The sequence below is a fragment of the Etheostoma cragini genome, chromosome 1 (genome assembly GCF_013103735.1).
Source record: "Etheostoma cragini isolate CJK2018 chromosome 1, CSU_Ecrag_1.0, whole genome shotgun sequence".
Taxonomy (NCBI): domain Eukaryota; kingdom Metazoa; phylum Chordata; class Actinopteri; order Perciformes; family Percidae; genus Etheostoma; species Etheostoma cragini.
This window is the reverse complement of record NC_048407.1, coordinates 12,054,485-12,071,877: the sequence shown is the minus strand read 5'-3', so window position 1 is coordinate 12,071,877 and position 17,393 is coordinate 12,054,485. Positions and strand designations below refer to the sequence as shown.

At 39.8% G+C, this 17,393-nt stretch overlaps 2 protein-coding genes across 3 annotated transcripts; one reads left to right on the top strand and one right to left on the bottom strand.

Moving 5' to 3' along the window:
- Positions 1-631: 631 nt before the first annotated feature.
- Positions 632-5,829, top strand: slc24a5 (solute carrier family 24 member 5). The gene is made up of 8 exons (XM_034870586.1): positions 632-737; positions 949-1,052; positions 1,219-1,319; positions 2,002-2,285; positions 2,419-2,628; positions 4,683-4,784; positions 5,140-5,698; positions 5,757-5,829. The coding sequence occupies exons 1-7, from the start codon at positions 692-694 to the stop codon at positions 5,460-5,462; spliced, it is 1,170 nt and encodes a 389-aa protein (XP_034726477.1). The 5' UTR covers positions 632-691; the 3' UTR covers positions 5,463-5,698; positions 5,757-5,829.
- Positions 5,830-6,320: 491 nt separating this feature from the next.
- On the bottom strand, positions 6,321-17,242 carry myef2 (myelin expression factor 2). 2 transcript variants are annotated; one of them, XM_034870570.1, is made up of 17 exons: positions 17,000-17,242; positions 15,732-15,934; positions 14,945-14,997; positions 13,977-13,984; positions 13,779-13,872; positions 11,999-12,190; positions 11,757-11,910; positions 11,605-11,654; positions 11,465-11,525; positions 10,726-10,836; positions 10,270-10,314; positions 10,077-10,169; positions 9,100-9,186; positions 8,853-8,912; positions 7,134-7,318; positions 6,875-6,926; positions 6,321-6,695 (listed from the first exon to the last, which is right to left on the bottom strand). In XM_034870570.1, exons 1-17 carry the CDS (start codon positions 17,107-17,109, stop codon positions 6,532-6,534), a joined length of 1,722 nt encoding a protein of 573 aa, XP_034726461.1. In that variant the 5' UTR covers positions 17,110-17,242; the 3' UTR covers positions 6,321-6,531. The 2 variants fall into 2 exon arrangements, with proteins under 2 accessions (XP_034726461.1, XP_034726465.1); XM_034870574.1 differs by lacking the exon at positions 10,077-10,169 and having other exon boundaries at positions 6,492-6,695.
- Between the last annotated feature and the right edge of the window lie 151 nt (positions 17,243-17,393).

Genomic DNA, 17,393 nt, shown 5'->3' with positions numbered 1-17,393 from the left:
ATAGATAGATAGATAGATAGATAGATAGATAGATAGATAGATAGATAGATAGATAGATAGATAGATAGATAGATTTTGTAGGACTCTTAACAATACCTAAATATGTGGACAGATTGTGTATAAGTCCATACATATAACACATTTGCTTTAGATGCAGATGTCTGTACCATCATCATACTAACAATAAACGTGACTAATGATTATTGTCATTATTCAATTCTTTTTTCAATGAATCCGTTAATCCTTTGGCCAATGAAAAGTCTCACAAAGTTCACAAATAAATTCCCAACACTAGTTCTGAGAGCCCAAGGTGATGTCTTAGTGTCTTGTTTGTTTGACCAACAGTACAAAACCCCCAAATGTTTGGTTCAAACTGATATAAAACTGAATAAAAGCAAATTATTTATTATTATCCAAATTGTTAATTTTCTGTCAATGGACTAATCGTTTAATTGAACAATTCTTAATAGGGTGTAAACCTGACCAATAAACTTACAGTGGGTGGACCTGTACAATGCAATGCAATACTAGCCATTGCCCTACAACAACATGTATGGTTATATTTGAGTTTGTAGTTTGTGCTATAGTTTAATTTAATTCCATATAATAGTCAAATTGTCATGTGTTCTTGTATTATTTCGTGTATCTCTCAGGTCTGGGACTGTCTCAGGATGTAGCAGGAGCTACATTTATGGCAGCTGGGAGTTCTGCCCCTGAACTGGTCACAGCCTTTCTGGGTAATCATGCATTATTATGACAATAACTACAGTAGGCGATGTTGATGGTGGCACCATCACTGTCACCGTATTCTTTCCCGACCAGATAAAGTGTGACTCCACCACATGAGGGAACAGCGAGGGATTTCTTCTTATTTGTCATCTATGCATCCACATTGTCTCTGTCCTCAAAGCTAAGATGTGCTCTTTATGTGTGTGTATGTGTCTTCAGGTGTGTTTGTAACAAAGGGAGACATCGGCGTCAGCACCATTGTGGGATCAGCCGTCTACAACCTGCTTGGGATCTGTGCTGCATGTGGACTCTTGGCCTCTATGGTACATTCTGACACAATCACACACTCACAATATTCATACAAAAATTACCATCCTGCCAACTACCTGTACACAAGAGCTGCACTTTTATTGGGTCAGAAGCAGAAGAATCATTGTGTACATTGTGTTTTATAAGCTGTAAACCATTTATTTTTGTTTCCTTTATCAGGCCGGGCGTCTCACCTGTTGGCCACTGTTCAGGGACTGCCTGGCATACAGTATCAGTGTTGCTGCTGTTATTGCCATAATTTCTGATAACAAGGTTTACTGGTGAGTGTCATGAAAACAGATCACAAATGAAGTGCAGTGTAGTACAGTACTGTGACTCACTGACATTTATTATACTGACCGCACAGAGAAATTCATTACCCCTAAATAAGACAATATCCCATCACAAACACAGCAAAATGTAGTGTAGTGGACACAGGTTAATAACTTCAAAAAACTCAGGAACAACTCCCATAATGGCCTTTAACTATTGGTTTTTGTAGTTTAAAATATATTTTCAAAAAAACCTACTTATTAGGGCTGGGTGACGTGGCCAAAATATTATATCCTGATATGCAGAATTATACAACATAGCTTGTTTTCTGGTAATTAATAAATAAATAAATACTCTATATGAATTAACCACATGGTGAAGCTTATTTTGTGAATACTCCTGTGTGAAATGAGTAGTATGAGAACTTTAGTGCAAAATAAACATAATGTGCCAAGATCAGAACGTAAAGCAGTGTCCAAAGGACAAATAATATTGCAGTGATTCAATTCAGACATTAGCTTTTTTGACATTTTGATAGAAACATATATTGAATATGATATGATAGACATGGATAAATATACTAATGCTTAGACACTTTTGAGGTCATTTTTGCATATGGGTTTTATAATATGTTTTCTTTGGTAAATCTTTAACAAGCGAGGTAATGAACTCAGTTGTTGATGTTTACAGGTATGACGCTGCATGTCTGCTGCTGGTCTATGGCGTCTACATCATGGTTCTGTGCTTTGACCTTCGCATCAGTGAGTTTGTCCTGAGGAAGCTGAGCCCTTGCTGCACATGTCTGGATAAAGGATCCAATGAGAAGACTGAGACACAGGCTCTGATGGGCTGGAGCGACCAAACCAGCCTGCGAGTCCACAGTCGCTCCAGAACGGACAGTGGGATCTTCCAGGACGACTCAGGATACTCTCAGCTGTCCCTCAGTCTTCATGGCCTCAATGAGATTCCTGAAGGTAAAACACACTTCTTAGCGCATGGTTTACCAGTATTTGTGTCAAGCTTGAGTAATCTACTTGCTGACCTTCACGACCCACTGATGATGGGATACAGTTTCACTCATTACATGTTTGTCTGCTTGTGTCCCAGCGGAGCATAAAAATGTGTTTGCCGTGCCGGAGAGCGACTTGAAACGGGTTTTCTGGGTCCTGTCTCTTCCCATCATCACTCTGCTTTTCCTGACCATCCCTAACTGCAGGAGAAGGTTCTGGAAGGGATGGTTCATGATAACCTTCCTCATGTCAGCTGTCTGGATCTCAGGTTTCACGTACGTGCTGGTGTGGATGGTGACTATTGTCGGTAAGATCACTTTTTAAACTTTTGCATTCTGTGATGCTTCAGATTGTATAACATCGGTACATCTCCTCAGTGTCTTCACTTTAGTCACAGGTGTAATCAGCCTGTCACACACCAGGTTATAGAACCTTTGTGGATCACAAGTCTTTAAAACTTGTGAGAAAAATGTCTGATTTGCAGAGTAGAATCACATGTTGGTCTGCTGGCTAATTCCTGGGATGCCATTGTCGTGGAGGTTAAGGAGGGGGGTTATTGTAGCCGGTGGGCCGAGTGCATAACCAGGATTACAGCCTGCTTCATCCTTGTGATATCATGTGAGCCTTGGCTGCATATGCAGAAGTAGCCACAGGCACAGGTCCAAGAGAATAAAACTGACCTCAAATCAGGCTGAAAGGGAAGTTTCATCATGTGACGATGGTAGGTCTACTGAAGCATAATAAGATTATTATCGTGTAGTCGTCAGATTGGCTCACATGAGCGGAGAGTTTGGTCTTATGAAAGAGCAGGCATGGGGCCAGGCAGGTATAACTGAACATACAATATATGATTAAGAATAGTGTAAATATTCCTGTCTTTGGTTTACAATATGTGGTAAATATTTGGGTACCAGTGAAGCTTACACCATAGCATGTGAGCATACACCAAAATAGAACAACTCTCTTCCAAATCCCAAAACTAGAGCTTAAACTAAAACGTGTGATGCCATCACGTATAAGGTCTGATCTAGGCAATGAATTTGGAAAGATGTTATAGATGCATGACTGATATATTTTTAACTACCTTAAAAAACAATCTTATTTGCCCCCTGCAGTACTCCAATGTACCCCTAAGGGGAGGTGTGCTCCAATTTGAAAAACAATGATATAGATGACCCCCAGGGGAATATGGGTAGATTGTCTGTTTCAGAAGTTCAGTATAATATATAATATATTCAATATAACAAAGCTATATAACATTCTGAGGGTCCACAAAGTCAGTCTCCCATTCAACTTTCTTTGGAGCAACTCCAGGTTGTATACTGGATGCATTATTTTCTGGCTTTGAGAGAGAGTAGTTCATGTTCACAAATATTAATTTAACTTTCATAGGCCATGACAGCAACATATTGGAATGAAATCCAGGTGGTGTTAGACTAACAGAAAATATTTTCCCCACAACTGCTTCCAATCGGTCATAGCTTCCACGAAGACATGGTCATGTCTGCAATATTTCTATACATTTAGGTGGAGTATAGTGACATGAAAAGATTTCAAGGATTACACCAGTTGGGTCTTCTTGTAAGGCCTGTTCCTATACTTTTTTGGGGACAGTTTGGGGACAATTAAAATACATTAAAAAAATGAAAGGAATTGTCTCCACCAGAATTACACACCTGGCACAAGCACATAATGTAGGAAAAAACATTTACAGTATACATAATGCAACAGTTAAATAACAAATAAAAGATAAAATGTTGTACTGTTTTCAAATGCTCAACTAGTGTCTAAAAAAAGGCCAGTACTCACCTGTACTAAGTATCAGCACTTCTGATTTTTGTCCATGAGGCTGATATTTACAATCAAATAAGCTATATATCCTGATTTATTGGGAAAAAACAGTTCAGCATCCCCATATATCGCAGATGCAATAATCCTTTGTTTCATAACCACATTTTAAGCACTGCGACGATTTGATTGTGAGATTGGCGGTGGAATCACGGTGGTGGATTCATGGTGGAATCACGCTCCTCAGATTAAAAAGTCGACTACTTGTGGTCACCCCTACAAGTTATACATGTGAATACGAATATTTACAAGACATGTGCAATGATCGTGCTACAAACCTGCTGAATTAGGGTTCTGGCACTTTTTTGGGTCCAATTCAGGCACTGTGCTCAACACATTGTGTGGATTTAGAGGCTTATTGAAAAGTTCTTAGGTGGGCGGGGATGTGTTGAGAGAATTTGGTCTCATGATTTCAGTATTACTAAAATCCTGCTACGACCCTGACTCCAGTGATTACTGATGTTGTTGGAGGAGGGGGACTCTGACTGTAGTGGTTTTTTTATGTTAACACAGGCGAAACCCTTGGCATCCCCGATACAGTGATGGGACTCACTCTGCTTGCTGCTGGAACCAGTATACCTGACACTATAGCCAGCGTGATGGTGGCCAGAGAAGGTAAACATCAGTGTCCCAATTTATCAGATGCAATCCACAACAGTCCTGGATTTAGTTTGAGGCCAGCCATAATAAAACATTGTAATTAAGATTAATTTGCTTCCTTCGTAAATTCCATTTTAATAAGGGTTTATTTACTAAATAATGACGAAATGTACTTGGGCACTTAGCTCTTGCTGAAAGTTATGCACGTGGTAACTATTGATTACTCATTCTTTGCTGAGCCACTTTCCCATGGAAAAGTAAAAAGTGACAAGAGAAAAAAAAATCTTAACTTGAATACCGAAATTCTATGAGAATAGACATAAATCCAGGATGTTAAATGTTTCAAATGTCAATGTTCTCTGTTTATCAGGGAAAGCTGACATGGCCATGTCCAACATCGTGGGCTCTAATGTTTTCGACATGCTGTGCCTGGGCCTGCCTTGGTTCATCAAGACTGCCTTTGTAGACCCCGACAACCCTGTAGAAGTCAACAGCACCGGGCTGGTCTTCATTTCCATTACGCTCCTCCTTTCAATTGTCTTCCTTTTTGTATCCGTGCACATTAACGGATGGAAGTTGGACTGGAAGTTGGGACTCGTTTGTCTATTCTGCTACATCCTCTTTGCCACTCTGTCCATCCTGTATGAGCTTGGGATTATTGGAAATAATCCCGTAAGACTGTGCAGCGACTGAGATTTTACCTCCTGAGGACTGAGGCCATGTTTCAAACACACAACAGAATTGTTAAACCTATAAATATTTATATGTCAAGACAAGGAAGCATGGTCCCACTCTCATGTGCTGGTCACAGGATGATCTCAATAAGTAATATATACTATATATATTTCAATTTAAGGTGGAAACGTGCCAAAGATAAAAAATGTGTGCCTCACAGAACCAGACTCAATGAAGACCCATTTTCAAGTTCTGTTCTGAGAGGTCTTCTGCCTTACTCAGTCACCATAAAGAGAAAATGTGCTGTCACAGGAGTGACTGGCAAGTTCCAATGAATCCAGAACTGACAAGTCAAGGAATATAAAAAGGTGTGAACAAAACTTATCTTCCTTATCTTAAAGTGGGTGAGTTGACAAATTTCTGCCCCCTTTACACAACTCTAAGCTTTAACTCTTGTCAGGAATGTAGAAATTAGTAAAACAAACTTGTTTTCCATTACCTAAAAAATAAAACAAGATTTTATCAGCCATTTACAGCTAACTGCAAAGCTCAGATGGACTACAGGCACCAATCTATACTTAGACTTGTAACTGTCAATAAAACCAAAAAAGTGACTAATCTTATTCTACTGAAACAAACTACCCCAATTTTGGAGAACTGGGAATGTAAATAGCCTGACATCCATGTCCATTCTGTTCTCACTTTATTCCAACTGCTGCCTTTGTGATTAATGTGGAATCCCCCCCCCCCACCACACTCAAGAAGCCACTGCACGGCAGTGTTGAGCGAGAATGCTAATCAGATCACCACCTCAGATTCAGGTAACGTGCTGGGAAGAACAACTTCGAGACTGATCTCAGGAGATTTTACAACCACCAGGTTTAAAAATTAAAAAGTTTATTTGTTCAAATAAACTGCCGGACAAAAAGGGTTTACAAATCAAAGATAAAAGAGCTAGTAGTTTATATAAACAAAAACAAAAAGTGGACACATGGAGATATGAAGTAATTGTGTTTTTAAAACAAAACAAAAAGATCATTGGCAAGAGGGCTGAATGTGGAAGTGTGTTAGCTGGACTTGAACAGCTCTAGGCGTTCCGATCGATACGGACGTCCACCTCTCGGCCATTGATCTTGGTTCCATTCATCATCCTGCAGGCCTTCTCAGCACTCTCTGGAGAGTCGAATCTCACTGTTCCACAGCCCTTTGACTTTCCGTTCTCCATCTTGATCTCTGCAAACATTACCTGGCCTGCAGTATAAAAGAATGAGCAATGAATGCATTCTGAAACCACAATAAATCAACGTTGATGAATGTTAAACCTGTAAGTTAGGCATTCATATCCAATGACGATTCATAATGAAATGTCAGAGAGAGTGCCTTGTAAATTTAACAATAAAGATTGAATTCATAACAAGAAAAAGACCTACCGCAGTGACTGAACTTCTCTTTCAACTTTTGCCATGTCAGATCATAGGAGAGCTGCAACACACAAATGCATACTTCAGTTGATACATTTTTCATCTTGAACATATTTGAGGCTAGGCAAAACTAGTACAAGATGCAAATAAAAAGATGAGTGCACCAACAAAGCATAGGGTACACATAAATCTTAAAAAGAGCCGCGCTCAGAGGGAAAATATGCCAACAGTCATCCTCATTACAAATGATTAACTAACCGGCACTTACATTTCGCACAAAGATCTGACAGCCTCCTTTGGACCCAGAGGCCCTGTCAGACATGCCTCCACCCATGTGGCCTGGTCCCCCACCTCCATAGCCACCAAAGCCACAGTTCATGTCCATTCCTGACATGCCCATACGGTCAAAGCTGGAGCCCATCCGGTCCATCGACATATTCCCCATTCCACCACCTGCTATTAACACAGTCATGAAATGAAATCGCAAATTAAAATAATGTTATGTATATTTTAAATACCAGAGAATCAAAAGTAAAACTGTCATACACTAATCATTACAGTGAGGCCTTTTGCCATCTTGCAGTTTTTGTCCCATTAATTTAGTCCAATGACATGTCAAAGTGTGTAAACACTTAAACTGTATTGGTATCCAGGCACTTCCAAACATTATCTTTGTTGTAAAGGAACAGTTAGTAGACCTGCATTTGTCCTTAGTCACTAACCAATTCCACAAGAAAGAGTGTAAATAGAAAGTGAGTTATAAAATTATCTTGTGAATACAAAATACAAAGTTTCTCTTACACTCTTTTGCACTTTGTATTTTGTGTACAACTCCGTGGGCCGGAGTTTGATTGTGCAACAAGTACAAAGTGGTCTGTTTTGAGTGCACCAACTGCATGGGCGTCTCCAAGCGTACATGCCATTTCTGCTCTTGTATAGTATGTGTGGATGTGCAAAGTGCTGGCTGAAGTGGAATAGATAAATAAATTGGTAATTTATTTAAAGTGGTAATTTATAAATAAATTCTCAGCTAATGAACAGTCTGTTATCTTGTTTTTCACAAGATTTAAATAAAAAAAGTAAACACTGGATGGCTGCGCATAATGGCAATAAAAATAACATTCAGAGCACTACTTGCTAAGGCTGCGCCACCACAAAAATAGGGCCGTGTCCAAATCAATGACATTTTCTACACTGAGGTAACTGATTAGCTCTGATTTAAAAAAATTAAGCTAATTGACACACAACTATTTTCTTTCATACAGGCAGTAGTATTGAGAAAAACACCTCATACCTGGTTATTTCCACAAAACCATGTAGCCATATACAATGTTTGTATATACAGGAAACCTGTATAACCCTTTTTGGTGTTTGATCTGGTTGGACCAAATGCCAAAAAGGATTAAACAGACTTCCACATTTCCCCCCCCCCACAACATGCACATTAGATTCTTTTTTCATGCGGTCTGTGTGGCCAAGTGTTTTGGTTCTCATGTATACAGTATGTGATCACGATTGATACACTTGTGCTCAGGAACTTCTGTTTCAGGACAACACATGAGCAGAGCCAATTGTTGTGCTTAGGGTCATCTGATTGAAGGACAGTCTGTCTCTCCAGCTACTGGACCGACTCATTATATTTTTGGGGGCGTTTTAGGCCTTTATTCCACAGGACAGATGAAGACAGGAAAGGGGAAAGAGAAGGGCAACGACATGCGCCCAAGGGTCTAAGCTGCGTCAAGGAGTGAAGCTCTACCCATGTGCGCCTGCTCCACCAACTGAGCATGACGTCATGGTCCAAAATACTCACTCATCCATTTACATGATCATCCGGCTTTTTAAACTGTCAAAAGACTATAAAATGGTAAAGTCTAATAAATAAAACCTTTCAAATGTCACAGTAATAAAGTGGCCCAGGTCTCTGCTAGTTGGGGTAAGAATTCATATTAACGATTTAGAAAAACTGTGGATGGAATATCTCATGTACCTAATCCGGTCCCCATGTGTCCCATGCCACCACTGCCCATGCCTCCTCCAAAACCTCCACCTGAAGAAGAGAATGCAGGTAAGATTAGACCATGCCACACAAATTTCACAACAACAAAAACACAAACAGTCAACCTATGAAAAGAACAGCACACAGAAAGCATTCCTAAACCCCATAATAACTCAAATCCAAACTACACACAGAAATATGCATAAACCTCCATTCAGGGTTGTGTGAGGTGACTTACCCATTCCTCCAAAAGAATCACCAAATCCTCGATTCATTGGCAGGTCACTGTGGCCGAAGTCCCGATCCATTCCTGAACGGTACATATCTCAACACAGAAAAACATTTAACCTTAGACGTAAGTTATCAATAACACAAAATGTGCATCTCATTGTTTACATAGTAATAAGTATAATACTGTCGCTTCAGGATTTCACAATGGCGCCAATTCAACCAATCGTAAATCTGGTGCGACAATGCGCACAATCACAATTTTGACCAATCACAACAACTTCTCTGCCAATAACCGGAGTTTCCCGCAACTTCAACCAATTCCAGCAGTCCCACTTGCCAGACTTTGTATCAGTATGTGACACAGAGCCACTTACCAAGCGGGAGTGAGAACGGGTTAACATCACACAAACGTCTCAAAATTCATTTCCTTGTTTCTGACATGAAGACGAGGTGTGTGGGACTCAAACATCTCACATTTCCCAAAAAAAACGCACAGCGAAAGACTGCCCTGCCAACGTGTACACGTTTTTACATCCATGTAGGCTGTAACCATTTTTCACGCTGAATCAGCAGTTGTTTAAATCCTGTCTGCTCTCTGCAGCGGGTGGGGCCTCCCCCAACTGACACACACGCACACGGTGGATGCCGGAAAAAAACAAAACTGAGATCTACAGGGTGACCTAATTGAGGACAGCTACAGTACGCTCGTTATTGTTAGTGCAAATTCAATCAGTAAATTATTATACCAACATATGCAGCATCCTGAGCCTTTTTGGGAAGGTTACTAGGAAAACTTAGCCCAGAGTAGTTTTATATCCCCAAAACAAGTTTCCTTTTTTTTTTTTTTTTTTTACAAAAGTTCCCACAAAATCAGGCATTTTGGGTTGCAACATTCTAAAAAAGGCCGCGGTAACCTGGACGGACTGATAGTGTCCTAGAGCTGAACCTTTTCTCTGCCCAGTATGAGTGAATACGCTCACTTACCTCCCATCCTGCCACCAGGCACCATGTCTCTCCCTCTAAAGCCACCCATGCTGCCCATGTTATCCATGCCCCCAAAGCCACCTCCACTCATTCCTGTCAAAAGCAGCACCAAGTTTGAACATCGTTCTTTCCTTCCTCCACAAAAAGATGACATTGGTCTTTTACAGGGAATTTGTGAGAACAAAAACCTTACCTCCTCCAACTCTGTTCATTCCACCATAACCTTGAGCATCCATACCTAAGAGAAGATGTCAGTCAGGCCATGCCAAAGCACATATTGTATCCAATTACATCCAATAGGGGGAGGGGGAGGGGGAGAGAGAGAGAGAGAGAGATGCCAAAACGTATATACTACACCGGGTTAATTTTGTACCATTGTTTTTGTTTTTTTTATACCTAGTAGCGGTGAAGTCCTGCATTTGAGCCGTTAGGTTAGTTTGGCGGCATATTAATTACAAAATGATATTCAAAGGTGTTGATTGATGCTGCCTTGTGGTGCTAATGAGTTGCCTAGCTAGTGGAAATGCATCAGATTCTTTATAGCATTTGCCTACAGAGGCTGACACATCACAGCACGTGATGTACGGTGTGTGGGATGTGTGAGCATTTCTGCACCAACATAACTGCTAATATTTAAGAGGTGACTGACCTCCAGGCCCCATGGACCCCATGCCTCCTCCCCCTCCTCCACCACTCAGACGGTTGGCATTTATAGGCTGCCCTCCTGGGCCCAGTCCCATGCCGATACCACCTAGACCCCCTAGACACAAAAAAACACAAGGGGAAAAAAGTATGAACTAAATAATTTACGAACATTAAGGGTGGATTACATTACATCAGAATGTATACAAAGCAGAATCAATTATCTTAATGACAAAAGACATTCAGTGAGAATCTAGGTCACTTAATACAAAGTAATTTAATAAAAAGAAAACTTGCAAAGACAATTCTTTAAACTGCCTACACATCAACTGCGGTAAAACTGCTCTGCGCCGGCCGGCCCGTTGTTTTCCCACGGGGAGAGCAGAACCGCCCAACGAGGCGCAACCCTTAGCGTCACGTACTGTCCGGAATTGCCGCTGTGCGCAAAGTTTGAACTATTTCAACTTTGACACAGTTGCTACTGACCTTTAAAGGCGCAACCAATTCCAGAACGGTACTGCGCTTTTCCACCTCACCGATTTTCCAGAGGCAACATGTAGGCGGCTTTACGTGACCTTCAAGATCTTTGCAATATCTACACAATTTGACCAACGTGTGTCATCGGTTTCCAGAGGGTATTGCACCTCTTACACTGACAATGTTATTGCTATAAACAATTCCCTGAGCCTATTGCTACAGATACAAGTTTGATATCAACAACTGACAGGGTGTTAAACTGTACTCACGTGGTAACTGAGGTGTTTTTTCTACTTGACGGAAATCATCAGGGGGAACAGATTTCTCATCCTATAGAACCACACAACAAATGTTAAAATTCATATTCTCAGCCTCTAACACTTAAGTTACATAACTATAAACAACATACCATTTTAACATGCATCTGCCTGTCGAAAAGCATCTGTCCATTGAACATGGCTGAGTCCAGAGTCAAGGAGAAGTTTGTGATGACATTTTAAAGCATTACTTTGTGTGCCTTTATTTCCTTTTTCTGTTTTAGTGTGCAATTTTGAAGGATACAAATGGCCTGCACAGCCTCCAGTGACTGCTCAAAGGTCACTGTTCCCATCCCTCGGCTCTTGCCGTCTTTATCCTCCTTTACGTCTGCTCGTTTCACCATGCCTGCCATACCAAACACCTCCTTCAACTTCTTCCAGCCCACCTTGAAATCAAGCTGTAAAAACAACGACATAATTATTTTTCATTTACATGAATAATCATAACCAGCTGAATTTGGAAATTAGTTGTCACTATGTCCTCACATTGGCGACAAACACTGTGGTGCCCAGTCGTCCGGCCTGCAGTGCATGGATGACCTCAGGTGGGATGTTGGGGTTGTTGGAAATGGAGGAAGGGATGTTCATCCCACCCGGCCCCATGTCCTGCCCACGACCTCCTGGTTGACCTCCTCCGATGCGCTGCAGCACACGCCGAGCATGTTCCCCATCAGGGTCCTTATAAAGAATACATTACAAATTACTTCGGAGCTCCGATAATATGGCAAATCCAAAACCAAGATAACCCAGAAGAATTAGTCGGGTATGGGGTGTGCAACTATTAAAGACAATTGTGCAATGCAGTTCCACACTTCATTGGCATTACCTGGTGATATTTCAGTGTCCATCATATTTCTAGGTCCACTAAAATTTCAATCTGATGTTATAACTGCTACAATTATTTGTAACCACTTACACATTTTTAGAACTGTTTTTTGGATACACAGAAAAGACTACAGAAAAGCCAAGAGCACAGTTAAAGAAATGCATCATTTTGGTTTAAAGTAAAAAGTAGGGCGGAAACAATTCGAGTAACTCGAATAATTTGATTACTAAAAATCCTTGATACAAAACTGGCCTTGAATCTTTGTTTAATCGAGGTTACAAACGTATCGCTCATGGCGTTTCCGCATGGGTGATTAATGTCGCACACCCGGCTGACGCTGCTGTTACACACTTGCCATGAAGACACTGTACAGTGTGTCTACTGCAAAATCAAAACTAGTTTATCACAATAGCACAACGGCAATGCTTCAAAATCAATAGAAAATAGTGAGCCTGACTTAATCATCACAGTCGAATGGACGATGAAACTACACCAAAAAAAATCATCAAAAAATCAAAGACAAGAAAATACGTGACCACAATTTGAACAAAATGAGCCGACTTGTTGACTCTCCAGTTGGAAAAACAGCTAATTGTTGCGCACCCTTCTCTCTTCCTGGAGAAACAGCTGATCAACGATCTACTAGCAGGGCTCTAGAGTGCGACCAATTTGGTCAAAAATTTGTACGAATGCCCAGACCTTTAAGTTGTGGCGTTAACAGCAAAGTGAGAACACATTTGGGGTTAGATGCATCATTGCAACCAAGGCAAAGAGCTAGTCTGGAGCCCTGACTAGCATCAGTGCAACAGAGCTGTGTGACATTGTAATCAAATATATAAAAGAAAATAAGTTGAGTATAACAAATATTCATATATAGGTCTAAAAAAAGATTAGTCTCAGGTTGAAACTTGCAGTTCTGAAAGTTAAGTTGCAAAACTTAAGGTAATGTTTATGTATGTTTAATTTACGCCTTAGTTTGAGGTTGTTATTGCATTTCAGAAAACAATGTAATATGGCACTTAAATGTTCTTAATGTTAAGTTTTTTAAGAGATGATTTTGTAAGCAATAAAAATGTTGCAGATTCCGAAAATTCCAAATGATTATATATTATTGCTTTTCGATAAAACAATTAAAACATTTCTTATCCGATACTCAATTAGTTGATTGGAATAATCTGTAGAATCCTTGATTACTATAATAAATCAACATCTGCAGCCCTAATAAGAATCAACAAATGTTGGCGATAGGATTATTTATTTTTCAAAATCTGACCACAATAAAAGAAAAACCGTAACACTGAAAAATGATCTCCCATTACCCTGATAAAATGCATTAAATATTGTCCAAAAACAATAGGGTTATTTATTTTTTTAAACAACACCAAAAACAGTTGTTAAAGACAGTTCCGCTGTAATCATTTAACCATCTTTTGCTCCCACCTCCTTGATGTTGAGTGGCCTTCCACTCAGGTCGTGTTTATTCATAGTTTCTATCGCCTTCTTGACAAACTCCTCATCTTTGAACTCCACCACACTGTTGAATCAGGGAAACAGACGCATCGGATGACTCCATGCAAGTGCAAGGTTTAAAAAAAGAAAAAAAAAGTGTGTTTTGAAAAAAGTAAGGTTGTTTCTTACCCACAACCCTAACCAGGGGTCATCATAGAGTCCATGTAGCACACATTTCAAGGCAAGTTGAAGGAGTGAACAAAACACAGTTAAAATCAAAACAAAGTATTGGAACATAATAAATGTAATGTATCAACATGCTGCTAGTATTTTAGTAGTGCAAGCTGGCCATATTTTGCCCACAGGCTTGAGCCAGCAGGTTTTTGGTTGTGTTTAAGACTAATAAGAACATATTCTTTATCATTATCTGAAACAATGTTGGTAATTACTACTTTTTTTAAAATAACAAAACAATAATTGTTTATATTTTAAAGTTTTGGTAAAAACATTAAGCAGTAACAGATACCTGAGCATTGGAATTTATCTGAAACATTTTAATATTTTGAACTGGACACAAATACCAAGGTAGAAAATAAAAAAACGTAATTAATGAAATTGATTTAGTACATTGTTTAGGATTGACCAGTTTTACCACTGTAATAACCACCATCTATAGTATGCATTTTTGCCATTTAGTATAAAAACACAGCCTAACAATGAATAAAAAAAAACACTACAGGATCTTATGAGAATATTTTTGTTCCTTTGAAGAGAGAGCTGTGCCATATAACAGAATTGTGAAATAAGATTTTGAGACATGAGGGTCAATCAATAAGACAAATCACACAACCCACATTTCCCTTTGGAAAATGGCCAAACAAACAAACTTTTACACCAATTGAAATAACAACAACAAAAGCAAAAGTGCACTCTTAGATGAGTTCATTAGGCTACTTTTTCCAAAAATCAACAGGACATCTCCCTTTCAAGTGAATATCAATCATTAACCATCTATCAGGCTCTAAACACAACCCACAGTATCTCCAGTTCAGTAACTTAGTAAGACCCAAAGGATCAGAACCTAAAAAGCACTTGATTATTGAGAGCCTGCTGAGGATATTTAAAACCTCGTGCAGCAAGTTGGCCACATCACTTACCCTTGACTTTCCTTCTGCATCCTTAAAGAGCTCCACGTATGTAACCTCACCAACTACATGAGACATACAAAGGAAAAAATACCAAAAGAACAAAGGAATTTAAAGTCACCAAGTCGTCAAGTCGCCGTTGGCCTTGGCAATGCCGCTACAGATGGAGATGTCCCATTAATGATCAACAGTCAGCCCAGACCAACATCCCACCAGACAACACCATGCCTTTCTGGTCAGTGACTGAGACACCCAAAGGCCAAGGCCAGAGAGAAACACAGCTACTTTAAACCTGGGAAATTCAAAAGACTTCAACATGATCAGTTTGTCAACAGATTCCATTCATGGCAGTTGAGAGTTTTAAGCTGCCCTTTGACCTTTCAAAAGGATTCTTGAGACCCCATAATTCAGAAAGTAAAACATTACAATATTTTCATTGGTATAATCAAGATTCACCTTGCAACAGATGCAACAAAATCATTCAACAATCAATTATTCTACTGGTTTGAGGTTACATTTTGGAACTGACAATGCTCCAAAAGTTCATCTTCCTTTTCTCACAGACATATCAGCCCAAACTAAATTGGTGTCCATCCAAAAGTGTATTAAAACTCCACACAAAATTGGCTCCCTACTTTCTGCGCTGATTACATCCAAAGAAAGCTACAAACTAATTGACTACTGCTAGAAGTAGGATACGACATCTAGTAATAAAAGGGAAAAGGGGTCAAGAACTTCTGATCAGCTGAAGAGAGATAGAGAGAAAGGGAGACACTATCCCCAACACTGGGGACTTTACCTTTCTCACGCATTAGATCTTTAATCGCCTGCCACTTCATATCATAGGGGATATTGCTGATGAACACCCGGTTCCTATGAGCAACCTTCTTTTCTCCACCATGTTTGTCTTTGTAGGGATGGTAGCGATTTCCTTTTCTGCTCCCGGATGACTTCTCTTTAGCATCATGCTTTTCTTTGAGGGACTTAGTGTCTTCAGCATCCCTACAAAGTGCAAAAAAGCTACAAGTGAGAGAACAGCCTACCTCAAATCTACATTCAGCAATCACACACACACACACACACACACACACACACAGTAGTCTGTACATTAAAAGGCCTGTCATTACATTTATGAGTAAGAAGTTTCTACTGTGGGTTTTGCATTTTAGTGGCTTTTCTTTATATTAAAAATAAAATGTAAATGCAATAATGAAACTACTTAGTTTTAAGTCAAATAGTCAAAAAGGTAATTATGTGGCGCATTAAAATCTGAACACTATTTTATTTAAACACTGAACCTTGTATGGATAAGTGCTAGTGCTGTTAGACACCCGAATTGTCCCACGGGATAAATTAAGTATCTGTCGATCGTTCGCAACAAAAGTAACCATAAATCAGATAAACTGACCAGTATTGTGTTGAAATTTTAAAAAAGTACAATTAACTTGCTGAAAAGAAAACTGCCATTTATAGAGGTGTGAGTGGCAGATAAATACGAAGGTTAAGTTTGCTAGCGGAACGTTCGTTCATTGTTACAGTGCAGAATCGCGGAGCCATTTATTTGCGGCTACCTTTATGTTATCATTAGCTTGGCACAATGAAACATGTAGCTACAATTGAGTTTAAACTACCAGTGACGTTAGCTTGCTTGTTAATGTCAATGCTATCTGAAGATACAAAAAAACATAGCCCATGCTAGTCGAAGAGTTAACAAGGATTAGCAAGAGTTGCATTTCAGACTTCTGTTAGCGTTAGCAGACAAGCAAAACAATTGAGATTATAGGATGGCCCATTGCACCACGATTAACGTGATGGCAGCGTAACGTTAAGTTTACCTAGCGTTAGCTAACACTCCAGTTAGAATGATATGGCATAACTTTGGCGTCATGTTAGCATCAAATCCAGCATATGTTCACACAGTTACTGTTATTTAACTGTTACATTGTTTAACAACAGAGGTTAGATGCTGCTTGGCTAACGATGGCTAGCATCACAGGACTCCATTTTAGCTAAGCTAGCTAACGGCTGCACTAACGGGCGGACAAAACAATACATATTATTACTCACGTTTTCACGCCATTGGGTGTTTCTATAGATGCCTCCTCGGATTCGGACATGACGGATGCAGTAGATTCCTCTTGCTTAGGTTCATCATCAAGAATTTCAACATCTGCCATGTTGAGGTTCGTTTGCCCCACACAACGCAAGATGCCCCTGTAGCTACGCAGTTCAAAATGTGATGCGAGATTTGTACCTCCAACGCGAGATGTGGGAGCGGTTGCTAGGCAGCCCTGATGAATGGAATAGAGTAGCAAAGACGGTTTAACCATTGATTGATGTACTTTTACACTAGCAGGGGAATAATTTAATTGTCTTTATACAATATGCTTTAGCTACCATTTTGTGGAGAACCTGCCTAAGCAAGTCTGTGCAGATTGAACCACCAAAACATACCACTTCA

Bases quoted from the DNA above. Each gene is read 5' to 3' on its own strand.
- myef2 (XM_034870570.1), bottom strand. From the start codon at position 17,109: ATGGCAGATGTTGAAATTCTTGATGATGAACCTAAGCAAGAGGAATCT. The intron at 10,170-10,269 runs GTAAGGTTTTTG...TGCTTTTGACAG, and splicing joins AATGAACAGAGTTGGAGGAG to GAATGAGTGGAGGTGGCTTT. The intron at 6,696-6,874 runs GTAGGTCTTTTT...TTTATACTGCAG, and splicing joins AGAGAAGTTCAGTCACTGCG to GCCAGGTAATGTTTGCAGAG.
- slc24a5 (XM_034870586.1), top strand. From the start codon at position 692: ATGGCAGCTGGGAGTTCTGCCCCTGAACTGGTCACAGCCTTTCTGG. The intron at 1,053-1,218 runs GTACATTCTGAC...TTCCTTTATCAG, and splicing joins GTGGACTCTTGGCCTCTATG to GCCGGGCGTCTCACCTGTTG. The intron at 2,629-4,682 runs GTAAGATCACTT...ATGTTAACACAG, and splicing joins GTGGATGGTGACTATTGTCG to GCGAAACCCTTGGCATCCCC.